Source organism: Carcharodon carcharias, chromosome 5 (assembly GCF_017639515.1).
Source record: "Carcharodon carcharias isolate sCarCar2 chromosome 5, sCarCar2.pri, whole genome shotgun sequence".
NCBI classification, from domain to species: domain Eukaryota; kingdom Metazoa; phylum Chordata; class Chondrichthyes; order Lamniformes; family Lamnidae; genus Carcharodon; species Carcharodon carcharias.
This window is the reverse complement of record NC_054471.1, coordinates 181,266,056-181,282,362: the sequence shown is the minus strand read 5'-3', so window position 1 is coordinate 181,282,362 and position 16,307 is coordinate 181,266,056. Positions and strand designations below refer to the sequence as shown.

The 16,307-nt window shown below is 46.5% G+C and overlaps 1 protein-coding gene across 3 annotated transcripts in view; it reads left to right on the top strand.

The window, feature by feature from the left end:
* Positions 1 to 16,307, top strand: part of mfsd2b (major facilitator superfamily domain containing 2B) — a 123,208-nt gene that overhangs the window by 89,977 nt on the left and 16,924 nt on the right. For all 3 annotated transcript variants that reach the window (XM_041188299.1, XM_041188298.1, XM_041188297.1), the window contains 3 exons: positions 1,968 to 2,051; positions 8,141 to 8,224; positions 9,443 to 9,555. In XM_041188299.1, the coding sequence (XP_041044233.1) occupies positions 1,968 to 2,051; positions 8,141 to 8,224; positions 9,443 to 9,555 (281 nt within the window). The remainder of the gene's footprint in view (positions 1 to 1,967; positions 2,052 to 8,140; positions 8,225 to 9,442; positions 9,556 to 16,307) is intronic.

The window sequence follows — 16,307 nt, the reverse complement described above, 5'->3', positions numbered from 1 at the left end:
CCTCTGGGTAAAAAAGTTTTTCCTCACATCCCCCCTAAACCTCCTGCCCCTCACCTTGAACTTATGTTCCCTCGTGACTGACCCTTCAACTAAGGGGAACAGTTGCTCCCCATCCACCCTGTCCATGCCTCTCATAATCTTGTACACCTCGATCAGGTCGCCCCTCAGTCTTCTCTGCTCCAACAAAAACAACCCAAGTCTATCCAACCTCTCTTCATAATTTAAATGTTTCATCCCAGGTAACATCCTGGTGAATCTCCTCTGCACCCCCTCCATTGCAATCACATCCTTCCTATAATGTGGTGACCAGAACTGCGCACAGTACTCCAGCTGTGGCCTCACCAAGGTTCTATACAACTCCAACATGACCTTCCTACTTTTGTAATCTATGCCTCGATTGATAAAGACAAGTGTCCCATATGCCTTTTTCACCACCCCACTAACATGCCCCTCCGTCTTCAGAGATCTATGGACACGCGCACCAAGGTCCCTTTGTTCCTCAGAACTTCCTAGTGTCACGCCGTTCATTGAATACTTCCTTGTCAAATTATTCCTTCCAAAGTGTATCACCTCACACTTTTCAGGGTTAAATTCCATCTGCCACTTATCTGCCCATTTGACCATCCCACCTATATCTTCCTGTAGCCCAAGACACTCAACTTCACTGTTAACCACCCATCCAATCTTTGTGTCATCTGCCTCTTGGATCATTAGTCCAGGCCTTGGGATTACTAGTCCAGTAACGTAACCACCATATTACTACCATACCCCATATATTGAAAATTATAGACAGAGAGCATTAAAGACATGGGCCAGAATTTTGCAGCCCCCCCACCCCACCACCGCCTCCCATGGTGGGATGCCCTGTGGTAGGGCTGGCGAGCCATTGAAATCACATTGGCAGGTCCGGAAGATCCTGCCGGCATGAGAGGCTGGAGAATTCCAGCCATTATCTTTCAACAGTTCTTGTAAGCATTTCTGAGTAGTCACGTTGATATTGCAAAAGAAATCCCGCAAACATTATTTTTGGGTCATGACATAATATCCTGTAAAAATCAAAATATTACATTTTTGCACAATCACTATAGCTTTCTTTCTTCATTTACACAAGATCCAATTAATCATATGTAATTTGGATTTGAAGGAGAATCCTGTTTGTTTTGATTTTTGTGCATAATGCAGTGTCTAATGGATATGCTCAAACATTGTGTATTGGTGACGGGCTGGAGGGTAGGTTGGATAAATTAAAGAAATGAGTGAAGGTGGATCTGCTAGTCATTCACCTGAGTTTTCCAAGACTATACAAAAGATCCAGTGTTGCTCTTAAGTGACAAAATGAAAAGATAATGGGACGGATTTTGCAGTAAAAATAAATAATGGTGAAGCTAACAGCGCCCGGGGTTATTAAGATACAAATCCAGCAACCATACATGAGCAGCTAAATGCGGAAATCAGAAAGTCGCTGTCCAAGTTACCCTGCTCCTCCAGAAACTTCCCTATACTGGTACCCCGCTGAGAGAAGTTGCTATCAGTTAACTGATAGATACGCGCTAATCATGCCAGAAAAAGTGAGGGTTTGCCCATTCAAGCGTAAGCGTTCCTTCTTCAGACTCTGCAAGTCTCATTGGCCACTTTTCAGTTTGATTGGTTAAGGAGCTACATTGTTGTTTTCCCTGTTAACTTACGTTCCAGGGCCCTTATGGAGGGCGTTGCAACAAAATAGATTTTTAATCACTGCAAGTTGCAGTGCAAAAGTCTGTGATAATCTGTGCACAGGTGAGAGTAATGAATGGTGAGTGCTATTATTTTGCTGCTGACCACAACATCTGGTGCCGATATTTTAATCCATCATTTTAAAATTTTCACTTTTGAAGCCTCATTGTAAAATTAATAACTTGTGAGTAATATGAATCTATGTATGAGCATATACAATATTTATTGTAACAGATTTATTTTCTCACATCCAGCTTCTAGAGGGGAATTTTGCTCTCTTTTGCACCTATGCTGTAGGTCTTCGACACCATTTTCAAAACATCGTACTTACGATTCTGGTATGTTTATTTTTAACATATTGTTTTTGTCTCCATGCAAACTCATAAAAGGTTTCACACATTTGAAAAAGATGTTGTTTCTTGAAGCAGCCCTACAATAAAAAATTAATTCAATCCTGAAATATTTCAATAGGGAGCTAGGTTTATCTGCACTTGGAGTTAATCAATGGTTTTGTTTGTATGGAAGGCTGATCCAAGGAAATGGAGAATGGGATCATGGAACTTGGCATTGCTGCAGTAGTGAGAATCCTGGAGATTGACAGTGCAGTAGTGAGAATCCTGAAACTGACAGACTGTAGGGGGAGTACTGGAGTTTGACAGTACTAAAGTGAGCATCCTGGAGACTGGCAGTACTGTGATGAGCATCCTGGGCCAAGATTTTCCATGCCCGCTGGCATTGGGCACATTCGGTGGTGTGAGCGGACAATATGGTGCAATCGGTTTCACGATGGCATGAAGCCAGTTTGCAATCGCTTGCTCAGCCTGCCGATGGTGGGCTGCATTTCCCACCATCGGACATCGGGAACCTCATTGCAATACGCCTGTATATCATCATTAGGCCTGCCCGCCGGAATCGTCCCCCCCCCGGTTGGATCGTCCACCCACATTGGTGGGAAAGGACGCTGACGTGTTCCACAACAGCATATAAAAGGCATACACTTGGCAGGCTACACTTTCAGGGGAACTCGGAGGTGAGTGCACAGTAATGATGTGCTGCGCTCACCAGGATCGCCTGTTGGACTTCAAGCTTGAGGCGCGTTGTGGGATGAGGGAGGTGGCCACGCATTAGGGACACCCTGTATAAAGTGACCATTCTTCTGCAACTGAGACAGTTCAGGCCCATCCACATTGATATGATTGGAGTCGAGCCTCTAGCTTATCTGCCCACTCAAGCAACGTAGAGGCGTCAAAGTGCCACCAAGTGCCCCAGAGCTTTTCACCCCTCGAGTACAGACTGCAAACTAATGAGCATTTTAGTGGACTGCAGAACAGTTGGACGACTGGGCACGTTGTACAATCCCCTTGCTAATGCTGGCCATGGAGCAGTCACTGGTGGAGGCGCTCAAAGCCCCTTTACAATGTCATCATTCAGGTTTGGACCAGTCACCCCCATGGTTCAAGCTAACAGTGCAGTCTTACAGTGCGGGTTAGGAGAATGCCTGCACCTGAGCTGAGAGCACAACGTGCAGTCCAATAGGCAAAGCTGCCACCAATCAGTCAGGTGGACTGGGGTGGAGGAAGGCAGGGTTTCGGACAGCCATGCAGCGCACTAATCTCTGGCTATCCAAGTGATGGTCAGCACTCTCTGGGATGCATTAAGGGGCCTTCACACTTAAGGACAGGTTCTTAGTACACCCATGCTAACCCACGCATCTCTCTCTTTCATCCTGCAAGAGGAGTACATTACAATCATGGAGCCTGGAGAACAGCTGTATGCCTCATGGCCTACAAAGAACAAAGACAACAGAGGAGAAAGCAACTGAGGCACCTGGCTGCGCAGAGGGAGCACCTTCAGGAAGAAGGGGCAGTTGGGTTCCCACACATGCCGCTGAAGAGCCCCAGTGAACTGATGCTGTTGGCTCCAAGCTAGACCCAGGGTCTATAGATGACCGAGAACCAGTATCGCCGAACACTTTGCAAGTCAGGGAACTGGTCAGTCACATATGCCGCCTGCTGCAGAATTTGGTGTCATGGGGACATGGAGGGCATCCACTGCCAGTGGTCGTGAAAGTGACCACGGAGCTCAATTTCTACACCAGTGGCACCTTTCAGCGTTTCACAGGTGACTTCTGTGGGATATCACAGGCCTCCACCCACAAATGCATCCATGAGATCACAGATGCCATCTTTGTGAGGGCACACAACATTGTACATTTCGCCTGGGATCAGGAGAGCCAGGATGCAAGAGTGATTGGATTTGTCCAGATCTCAGGTTTCCCACAGGTGCAGGGTGTGATTGACTGCACTCCTGTGGCACTCAGATCTCCATCGCAACATGTGGTTTCTATTCACTGATTGTGGAGCTGGTGTGCAACCACTACAAACACATCCTGCAGGTCAGCGCACGGTTTCCAGGGAGTGTGCACGACTCCTATATTCTCAGTCGGTCACAGATCCCTGAAGTCTTCCAGGGTCTACAGAAGCTGCAGGGATGGCTCGTCGGGGACAAGGGCTACCCACAGAGGCTGTGGCTGATGACACCCATTCAGCAGCTTCAGACTGGAACAGAGCGAAGCTCTAATGAGGCTCATGCTGCAACTCGCAACTTGGTGGAGCAAACCATCGGGATGCTGAAAGCAAGGCTCCAGTGCCTGAACCAGTCTGGTGGAGCCCTGCAATATAGTCCACGGAGGGTGTCATGCATCGTTATCACCTTTCTGCGCCCTTTACAAACTGGCATTGCAATGGCGAGAGGAGCTGGCTGAGGAGGAGATGGAGGAGCTTGAAGTCTCCTCAGATGAGGAGGACACCGATGGGGATAAGAGTGAGGAGGTCTTCGGAGGTGGCAATGACAGGGATGAGGCTGTCGCACTGACTAAATGAAGCAGGCATGCTCGGGAGGCCCTCATTTCTGCCAGATTTGTGGAGGATGATGACGACATGCAGTGAGGAGACACCATAGATCCTCACATTGCATCTATGAATGTTTGACTCCAGTCTGGCTTCTGGCAATGCACATACCCTCTGTGATAATCCTCCTGTCATGGAGATGCAGTGGAGGCCTTAATAGTCACTCAGTTGCAGGAGGATGATGACAACATGCAGTGAGGATGCTCCCTAGATCTTCACATAGCCTCTGAGAATGTCTGACTCCTGTCTGGCTGAGGGCAGCTCGCTTATGCTCTTTGATCAAGGTCACATCATAGAGACGCAGCCATGAAATATTAGAAACACCTCATCCCTTGTCTGCCTTCAGCACCTGACCCCTTCAGGAACACAGCATCACTGGTCACAGATGCTGAAGAAATGGAAACCAATCCCACCTTATAGGTGCTGAGATCACACAGAGAGAATGACAGAATTCTGTGACACCTGCCCATGACATTCTGGCAGCAATGATAAGCCCCGTTGAGGTGCAGGCATCAGTAGTGTGTCCAGGGAGTGTGAGGCCGGGCCGTTACTTTGGTCTGAAGGCTGTACAGAGCACAGGGAAGAGGCCCTGGACTGAGACTCCTGCCTTTATCTTGTGCAGAAAGGTTTCACATCTGAGTGACATGAACACTGTTCACCAGAACAAGGAGCTCTAGGCAGGGAGACATTCTTGGGAGTTTATTGACAATAGTGAACATTATGTACAAGTGATTAACACCCATGGCTAGGCTGTGCAACTGCCTAAATAGCCAAGTGGTTATGGTACTGGGTTTGTAACCCCAAGATCAAGAGTTCAAATCTCACAATGGCAAACTATGAAACAATGTTACTTCATCTGAAACAGATGGAAACGGGTTTGTACTCGAAAGAGTTACTTCTTCTTCACTTTCCTAACCCTGCCGCTACATCTTGTTGCTCCCCGGACATCCGCAGCGGAGGTGGAGGCTGCCTGCTGACTGCTACACCCTGTCTGTGATGATCTTAGCGGGTGTCCTCTGGAGACCCTGCTTTCAGGATTGACGGACTGAGTCTCTTTCACTGGCCAAACAAGGCAGACATGCTCGGGAGGTCCCCATAGCTGCTAGATTTGTGGAGGAAGGTGACAACATGCAGGGAGGAGATCTCATGGATCCTCACATTTCATCTGTGAACGTTTGACTCCAGTCTGGCTTATGGCAATGTGCATATCCTCTGTGAGAATGCTCCTCTCATGGAGATGCAGTGGAGGCCCTAACTGTCACTCAGTTGCAGGAGGATGATGACAACATGCAGTGAGGACACTCCTAGATCTTCACATAGCCTCTGAGAATGTCTGACTCCTGTCTGGCCGAGGGCAGCCCGGCCTGCTTTCAGGGTCCTGCACCCCCTTGGCCTATGGAACTGGAGCTGCTGGGTCACAGGAAGAAGGGATTCAAATGGGCCGGACACTCCCGGAGTCACCTGGATAGATGGCCCCGGGAGAGTGGGGGGGGGGGGGGCACTTGCTGATCCTCCTCCCTACGGGTGCCCAAGGGCCCCAGGCTGACTCTTTGAGGAGAAGGGGTAGCTGGAATGAGATTGAGCTGCCCCACACCCCTCGCGTACACGCTGTTGGAGGCCAACTAGGCCATCATGGATTCATTGAGCAGTGCAGGAGCAATGTCCTGGACCAAGGTCTCCATGGCGGCTATCATCCTACCAGTGTTGCGTTGGCAGGCTGGTACTATTGCCTCAGCCTGAAGGCAGATGGATTCCTCCATCGTGCCTTGCAATCTGAGGGGTGCAGTGGACATCCTTTCCTGATATTCCCGAGCTTGTCTTTGCAGCTCCAGCAACTGTAACATGACCGAGTCCAGAGGCTCGTCATCTGACTCGGACTCAGCAAATTTCTGCCCTCCAGCAGTCCTCTGAGTGCTGGACACATGGGAATTCCTTGCCGCTGCCTGCTGTGGATCAGACAGTGTGATGTGCTCACCAGATTGTGATCCCCAGGCTATTCTAAAGCTAGGTCCCACCTAGTGTTTCTGCACTAGTGGAGGGTGTGGGTGAGCGCTGTGATGGGACTTCAAGGAGAGTGCCTTCAGATTCCTCTTCAGAGGTTTCTTCGGGGCTTGCTGTTAGGCTCTGGGTCATGGACTCCATTGGCTGTTTCCCAGATGTGCCTGCAGATTGGTGCATGGCAGTGGCCTGTGAAACAGGACACATCACTCCCAGCATGGCTGTCTGATGGATGTTGCACTGCTGGATCCTCACTTGGTAGAGCAGCGCCAACCTCACCGTCAGCACAGAACCGGTCTCAGTCATTGCCGCCAGCTGGATGGCTCTGTTTTCAAAGTCTGTGAGGATCTTGATTTCAGACATTCCTCCACCGATCTGCAACCTCTCCTTCTTGTTGTGTGCCAGCTTGTCCTGCATGAATAGAGATGGAGAGAGTGTAACCAGGATGCCTGCCAGGCCAGATGATAACTCTGCCTGTCCTGTGTGAGTGGTGAGTGGTCCCATGAACAGGATGAGGACAATGAAGGTGTGTGTTAGCGAATGAATGGTGATGTCCCTTGAACTGGCAGTGAGTGAGGGCCCTGTAGATGTGTGATGTGTTTGTGAGTGTGTGAATTGGGAGTGATGAGAAGAGTGACTTACCCTGGCGGAACGGAGGAGATCATTCACCCCCTTGCGGCACTGGGTGGCTGTCCTCTTTTGAAGGCCATTGGCGCTGACCACTGCTGCCACCGCCTCCCAAGCCTGGCTGGTCACTCCACTGCCCATTCTGCGGCCAGAGCGGAGGTAGAGGACATTGCGGCGGACCTCCACAGCATCTAAATGGCGTCCCAGTGATGCTTCGCTAAACCTGGGGGCTGCAATGGACTTCTGTTTTGCCTTTCATGGACATCTTCCCTGTAGCAGTCGTGAGCTGGAAGCACTGAGATGTAAGCGCGCGTGTGAGCTCGCATGTGTACACCAGGTGTGATGAAGCGGCAATGTGATGGTGTGGTAGGCGAATGAGAGCTCACCCACCATGGAAATGGCGTGTTTCCCAGAAATGCATAAGTAGTGCGATGGGTTTGGGACAATACGGTGTGAAAACTCACCATTGCAGCTGGCGGGTAAAACGTCATTTTACCCACCTGCTACCACACTTAGTGCGAATCTTGGATGATTCTGACCCTGGAGTTTGACAGAACTATGATGAGAATCTTGAGATTGACAGTATTGTAGTGAGAATCCTGAGATTGACCGTACGGTAGTGAGTATTGTATTTGTATATATATATAGATGATTCAGGGACAATTACTGGAGGCGAAACTGAGAAAATTCATTCGATGCCTTTAAAATGCTTTGAATATTTATGATTTAAGGTACTTGATCAGTTAATTGTTAACAAATTGCTAGTTTCTGCAAACAACTTTTTTTCTAATATTGTGGATTTTACTAGAGTGCTTTATTGATATTTCTCAAAAAACAGACCATTACTAAATCATTCAAGATTAATCAAGTTATCATTTTGTTTCCCATTGCAGGTATCTGCTGTGATGACTATTCCATTCTGGCAATGGTTTCTGCAGAGATTTGGCAAGAAAACTGCAGTTTACTGTGGTATGACTGTATGTATCAAAAGCTTTCTGTTTCAAGTTTGTACTTTGGAATATTGATTTCCTTTATTGGTAAATACAGTAACTCCTCAATAAACCAATAGCATCCATTAAATGACAGGGTCCCTGATTATGCAATCACAAGTCAGATGTGTTCCTTGTGGAGGAATGGCACTTTTACAGCTTTCAGCTCAGTCTCATCCTGAACTGATGGCTGTTCTCAGGCTAGTTTATGAGTGCCAATAAGCACCTAAGTGATCCTAAATAGTGAGCATCGTTTCGTTGGGTACTCAGCATCTGGATGGGGGTTTTTAGGGATTGTCTAATCTCCCAAAGTATGCTGCTTGAGTTGGTAGTTTCTCAAAACCATTACTCTTAGCTTACAGTGTGTGTTTACACATTTGTATTTCTACATGAGGCTGGAGCTTCTCCTCCTTCCAGATCTCTCTTACTTTTCAGTCATGTGATCTGACCTCATTATTACATCAGCAGCATGTACGCTTCTGATGTTAACCCTTTACTCGACAGGCATCAGCTTGCAATGTGCGTATGTGTACATAGGAGAAAGGGAAAATGGTGCCCCAATGAGCATGAACCTGCGTGTATCCAACATTCCAGCAGCTGAGTTCCTAGGTGATCCTTTTCCCTCTATGGCCCAGAATCTCAGGCCAATTGTAACACCCAGCTCAGTCCAGCTGAGATCAAACATTTCAAGTGCAGACCGAGGATTAAACTTGGGACTTCCCTGTTCTGTTTTGCAGTATTGTTCAGTTAAATCTTTAAGGGCTGGAATTCCATTGGCAGTGGAGACACTGGATGTGGGGCTGGAATTCAGCACAGAACCTGGATCTGCTGGGTTCCTGTTCCACGTAAGATTGGACTCAAAATCCAGTTGTGGAAGTCTTATGAGACTTGCAAGGAAGAATCAATGTTCGTGAAAATTTTGAAGCTTAGCATTTTGAAAGAGAAGTGATCACTATCCATTGACACAAAGTTTTCAATGAAGCTAGATGACCAGACACTATGATTGCATCTCTTTTTGCTCTGTTTTCATCTGCTGTGCAGTAAAAGTTACTGATATACAAAAAAATGTACGGTTGTTCTTTAACACTAAACTGTACAGAGAAACTGAAACGTGAATCATCTTTGTATTTAAAAAGAATGGAAATTGGGTCCTAAGACAATAGCGCAGATTTTTAAAAAATTTCTTGTATTCTTCTCTGTTTATAGTGGCTTATTCCATTTATAATCATGATGGTTTCCATTCCAAACAATCTAATTCTGTCCTATGTGGTGGCAGCCTCTTCTGGTCTGAGTATTGCTTCACATTTCCTGTTGCCATGGTAAGTAACTTGGATTTATTTACCTGTTTTGGATTTAAACATCCAATGGCTGACATGATACCAATCCCTTCACACCCTCCAATCTAAGACACCTTCCTGTAAAACATGCATTTTATAGCTTTCACATTAATGAATTTCTCTGCAGAACTATGTTTTCTACAGGATAGCCTATGATAATTATTTTTTCGATGTCTCTCAAACATGAGTGAGAAAGTCCACTGTAATAGGTTTTACAGCTGATACTCAGAACATAATAATTTATTTTCAAAACCTCACAAAGGAAGTTTTAGTCACCTTGACCATAATTTTTCAATCAGGGAAAGGCATGGAATTTACTCCATCTTTCCTATCCCATCATTTTCCCAGGGTTTAAGGGTAGGATTTACCCCTACCCCATGTCAAAGGAGTGTGTCTTGGGCAGATTCTGGCTTACTGCAGGATTTTCATCCTTTAGACCCATATAGGTGTCATTGGCTCATGAAGCTGAGAGCTGATGTGGTACCACTGATGAAAAAGGTAGTGAACATTTATTAGGGAAAGGTAAGACATATTTCTGAGAGTATTGATTACCTTGTCAAAATCACCCACTTGGTCCACTTGAGAGCAGAGGAACAGAAAAGGATCAGTTCTCCACCAAAGTGCCGGTCTCCCAAAGTGGTTTGATGCAAATGCCCCTGATGTGACCACATAGCCATACAATTGGAAGGGTCTCTCTGCCCTGCACTAAAGCAGGTTTGGATTGAGCTCTTCCATGTTTATGGAGCAGACACCCTGGAAACTTAGCAGCCTCAATTTTTCATAATGTTGATTTCATTTTTCTTAATGTGGTTACTCAATCTCTGCATTAATTTCATTGGGTCACTAATGTGGTCTCTGTGGAACATATATTATGAACAGCCTGACATAGTCATACCGAGTCGTCCATAACCACACTTATGTATGTTGTATTGCACCGGAGGTGGCAACGGTGATATACAATCAGGAGCAAGTGATTTTGGGAGTCCTTAACATTAACTTCAGACTCCATAGAGTTTTTTTTTAATTCTTTCACAGGATGTAGGTGTTGCTGGCTCGGCCAGCATCGTTATTGCCCATCCCTAATTGCCCTTGAGAAGGTGGTGGTGAGCCAACTTCTTAAGCCTCTGCAGTCCATTATGGTGTAGGTACACCCACAGTGCTGTTTGGGAGGGAATTCCAGGATTTTGACCTGGTAATCCCCAGGATGTTGATAGTGGGGGATTCAATGATGGTAATGCCATTGAATGTCTAGTTTGGATGCTTGGATTCTCTCTTGTTGGAGATGATCATTGCCTGGCACTTGTGTGGTGCGAATGTTACTTGCCACTTATCAGCCCAAGCCTGGATATTGTCCAGGTTTTGCTGCATTTGAGAAGGACTGCTTCAGTATTTGAGGAGTCGTGAATGGTGCTGAACATTGTGCAATCATCAGTGAACAGCCCCATTTCTGACCTTATGACAGAAGGAAAGTCATTGATGAAGCAGCTGAATTTGGTTGGGCCTAGGACACTATCCTGAGGAACTCCTGCAGTGTTGTCCTGGAATTGAGATGATTGACTTCCAAAAACCACAATCATACTAATGGGGTGGGATTTTCCAGCCCCACCCATCACCAGGGTCATCCGGTCCCACCAAAAGTCAATGGACATTTGACTGGGCCACCAAATCCCCCGCGGCAGATCCCATCACAACAAGGCCATAAAATCCCAACTATGGTCTCATGGCATCGGGTCAAACATGAGCAAGGAAACCTCTTGCTGATTATCACCCACCACCCTCTCTCAACTGTTAAATCAGTACTCTTCCATGTTGCATACCACTTGGAAGAAGCACTGAGGGTATAAAGGGCACTCTGGGTGTGGGAATTCAATGTCCATCACCAAGAGCAGCTCAGTAACACTACTACAGACCAAGCTGGCCAAATCCTGAAGAACATACCTGCCAGACTGAACCACAGGATCACAGAATTTTAACAGCGCAGAAGGAAGCCACTCGGCCCGTCGTGTCTGTGCCAGCTCTCCAAATGAGAATTAAGACCTAGTGCCATTGCCCTGCCTTTTCCCCATACCCCTGCACATTGTTTCTATTCAAATAATCATTAATGTCCTCTTGAATGCCTCGATTGAACCCGTCTCCACCGCACTTCCAGGCAGTGCACTCCGGACCCGAACCACTCGTTGTGTGAAAAAGCTTTTCCTTATGTCACATTTACTTCTTTTGCAAATCACTTTAAATCTGTGCACTCTTGTACTTGATCCTTTTATGAGCGGGAACAGCTTCTCCCTATCTACTCTGTCCAGCCCCTTCATGATTTTGAACATCTCTATCAAATCTCCTCTTAACCTTCTTCTCTCCAAGGAGAACAGTCTCAAATTAAGGAGAACACTCCCAATCTCTCCAATCTATCCTCATAGCTGAAGTTTCTCATCCCTGGAACCATTATTGTAAACCTCTTCTACACTCTCTCCAATGTGTTTACATCCTTACTCTAATGTGGTGTCCAGAACTGTACACAGTAGTAAAAAACAAAAAAACTGCGGACGCTGGAAATCCAAAACAAAAACAGAATTACCTGGAAAAACTCAGCAGGTCTGGCAGCATCGGCGGAGAAGAAAAGAGTTGACGTTTCGAGTCCTCATGACCCTTTGACAGAACTTGAGTTCGAGTCCAAGAAAGATTTGAAATATAAGCTGGTTTAAGGTGTGTGTGTGGGGGGCGGAGAGAGAGAGAGAGAGAGAGAGAAGTGGAGGGGGGGTGTGGTTGTAGGGACAAACAAGCAGTGATAGAAGCAGATCATCAAAAGATGTCAACAACAATAGAACAAAAGAACACATAGGTGTTAAAGTTGGTGATATTATCTAAACGAATGTGCTAATTAAGAATGGATGGTAGGGCACTCAAGGTATAGCTCTAGTGGGGGTGGGGAGAGCATAAAAGATTTTAAAATATTTAAAAATAATGGAAATAGGTGGGAAAAGAAAAATCTATATAATTTATTGGGAAAAAAAGGAAGGGGGAAACAGAAGGTCTAACAAATGTCTTATATAAATTCAGCATAGCCTCCCTGCTCTAGTACTCTATGCCCCTATTATTAAAGCCTAGGATACTATAAACCTTATTAATTGCTCTCTCCACCTGTCTTTCCACCTTCAATGATCTATGCACATATCACCCAAATCTTTCTGCTCTTTCGCCCATGTCAAAATTTCACCCCTTATTTTAACTTGTCTGCCCATGTCCTTCCTACCAAAATGCATCACCTCACACTTCTCCACATTGAACTTCATCTGCCACCAATCTGCCCACTGTACCAACAGGACCTGAGACAAGTGATAGGAGAACCAACAAGAAGGAATAACCTACTTGACTTTATCCTTACCGATCTACCTCTCACAGATCCATCAATCCATGATTGTATTAGTGGAAGTGACAACTGCACAGTAGTTGTGGGGAAGAAGTTCCATCTTCATACTGAGGACAAGTTCCATCATGTTGTGTGGCACTGCCCCTGTGCTAAATGGGATGGATTCAGCTCTAGCAGCTCAAAGCTGGGCATCCATGAGGCACTGTGAGCCATCAACAGCAGCAGAATTGTGCAAAACCACAATCTGTGGCCTCATGCCCAGCATATCCCTCGCTCTACCATTACCATCAAGCCAGAGGATCAACTCTGGTTCAGTGGGGATCTAGGGGATCATGTTAGGTGCAATGCCAGGTGTGCCTAAAATTGAGGTGCCAACTTGGTGAATCAACAATACAAGACTGTGCTAAACAGCAGAAGCAGCATGCCATAGACATGTGATCCAAGATCAGATCAAAGCTCAGCCGTCTGGCCACATCCAGTTACAAATGGTGGTGGGCAATTAAGCACTAATGGGAGGAAGAGGATGCTCCCTGGACATCCCCATCTAGATAAATGTCAGAGCCTAGAACCTGAATACAAAGGACAAGACATTTGTAACCTTCTTCAGCCAGATTTGCTGAATGGATCTATTTCTGCCTCCTCCTGAGGACCCCACCATCACAAATGTCAATCTTCAGCCACTTTAATTCAGCCCACTGATATCAAGAAGTGGCTGAGTGTATTGATAAAGCATAGGCATTAGGCACCAACACCATTCTGACTGTAGTGGTGAAGGCGTGTACTCCAAAACTAGCTGTGCCTCTGATCAAAGTCTTCCAATGTAGCTACAATGCTGGCATCAATCAAACAAAGTGGAAAATTGTCCAGGTATATCCTGTCCACAAAAAAACAGGGCAAATCCAAACTAGCCAATTACAGCCCATCAGCCTAATCTCAATTATCAGTAAAGTGATGGAAGGTGTTATTAACAATGACACTTACTCAGCAATAACCTGGTCATCAATGCCCTCTTTTAATTCTGACAGGGCCACTGGGCTCCTGACCTCATTACATTCTTCATCCAAACATGGAGAAAAAGAGTTGAATTTCAGAGATGAGGTGAGAGTGACTGTTCTGGAAATCAAGGTAGCACCTAACTGAAGGTGGCATCAACGAGCCCCAGTAAAATTGATGTCAGTGGAAATCGGGGGAAATCTGTCCAGTAGCTGGAATCATCCCTGGCACAAAGGAAGATAGTTGTGGTCATTGGAGGCCAACCATTTCAGCCCCAGGTCATCGTGACATTCTAGACCCAATCTTCAGCTGCTTCACCAATGACTCTCCTGCCATCATAAGTTCAAAAGTGGGAATGCTTGAGATGACTGCACAGTGTTAGTGCCTTTAGGAATTCTTCGGATAATGAAGCAGCCCATCTCCATGATCTGGGCAACATTTAGTCTTGCGCTAATAAATGGTAACTAACATCCTCACCACACAAGCACTAAACAATGACCATCGTCAACCAGAGAGAGTCTAACAGCCTCCCACTGACATTCAATGGTGCCACCATAGCTGAATGTCCAGCCATCAACAGCCCGGGCAGAAACTTAATTGGACCAGCAACATAAGTATTTTGGCTACAAGGGCATGCCAACTGCTGAGAATTCTGTGGCATGTAACTCATCTCCTGACACCCCAAAGCCCTCCCTGTATCTACAAGGCACAAGACAGGAGTGTGCTGGAATACTCCCCACTTGCCTGGATGAGTGTAGTTTCAACAACGCTGAAGAAGCTCAACACTATCCAGGGCAATGAAACCCACTTCATTGGCTCCCCGTCCACATACATTCCCTCTGACACCGGAGCACAGTGGCAGCAGTGTGTACCACCTACAAGATACACTGCAGCAACTTGCCAACGTTGCTTTGATGCACCTTCCAAATCCACAGCCTCTACCACCTAGAAGGACAAGAAAAGCCGACGCATGGGAATACCAGCACCTGCAAGTTGGCTTCCAGGTTGTATGCCAGCCATGCATTCCTTCCCTGTTGCTGGAAATCTTGGAACTTCCTCCCTAAAAGCACTATGGGTATGTCAACACATGGACTGCAGTTGTTCAAGAAAGCAGCTCACCACCTTCTTCTGAAGGGCAATTAGGGATAGGCAATAAATTGGCCAATGATGCCCACATCCACATGAACAAATTTTAAAAATCCTGGCCAGCTAATCTGGAGTGATGATTTTACAGAATAAGATGGAAGAAAGGACGCAGAATGACTTCCCCGACTTCAATCTCAAACCCAGATGTTTTTATCTCTGTGTTTAATTGACTGCCATGCCTCTTCAAGAAATGCCTACCTTGAAGAAGTTTTGTTCGTCTCTGCGACAAGATTTCCGTATCTCTCTTTTGCCTTGTTCACCTTCATTGCTTTCCATTTCTCTCCTGGTGTTTGACAAGGTGTTTACTAAAACCCACTTTCACAGCCATATCTCCTTTCTCAGTGACTGTCTCCGTCTCTGACTTGCCCCACATGGATTTCAACTGAAAATCCACCCCTCTTTTTTCGAACCCACCCAGGATTATGGGTATCTCCGGGACATTAAACGTTTCTCGGACTGCTGTTCCCGTCACATTTTGAGATCCACACTCAGTGCCATGCGCCGCCATATAAATACACTCGACCTCTCCCTCCAGCAGTACCGCCGTACCCTTTTTCAAAGCTGCGCGTGACCCCAGTTTCATTTTATTCTTCGTCTCATCCAACGTCTCAACAAGAAACTTTTTCTCTTTCTCTCAAGTGCTAAGGAACGCAAGCTCCAACAACTCATCGACACCAACACCCATCTAGGACCCTCCACCCCTGCCTGTCCCTCCGTCCCCGCCCCATCTTCCAATCCCAGCCCCAGCCGTGTATTCACTATACCCCCTGACCTTCCCCTCTCCAACGCTGAACGTTCAGTGCTCAGCAAAGGACTTAGTTTCATACCCTTACGCCCTCATCTCAATGAATTTCGGGCTCGGCATGATGCTGAACTCTTCTTCCGCTGTCTTCGTCTCCGTGCTCACTTCTTTGGGCAGGAGTCCTCTCCCCGTTCAACGGATCCTTTTACCCACGTCCAATATTTTCCCTCCATGTGGACCCCTCCCTCTGGATTCTTGCCTTCCCTTGATCCTTTCATTGAGAACTGTCAGCGTGACATTAGTTGTCTCAATTTCTCTGCTCCTCTCACTCATTCTAATCTGTCTCTTTCTGAACTTACTGCACTCCATTCTCTTAGGTCCAACCCCAACATTGTCATCAAACCCGTTGACAAGGGTGGTGCTGTTGTTGTCTAGCACACTGACCTCTACCTCGTGGAGGCTGAGTGTCAACTCGCAGACACTTCCTCC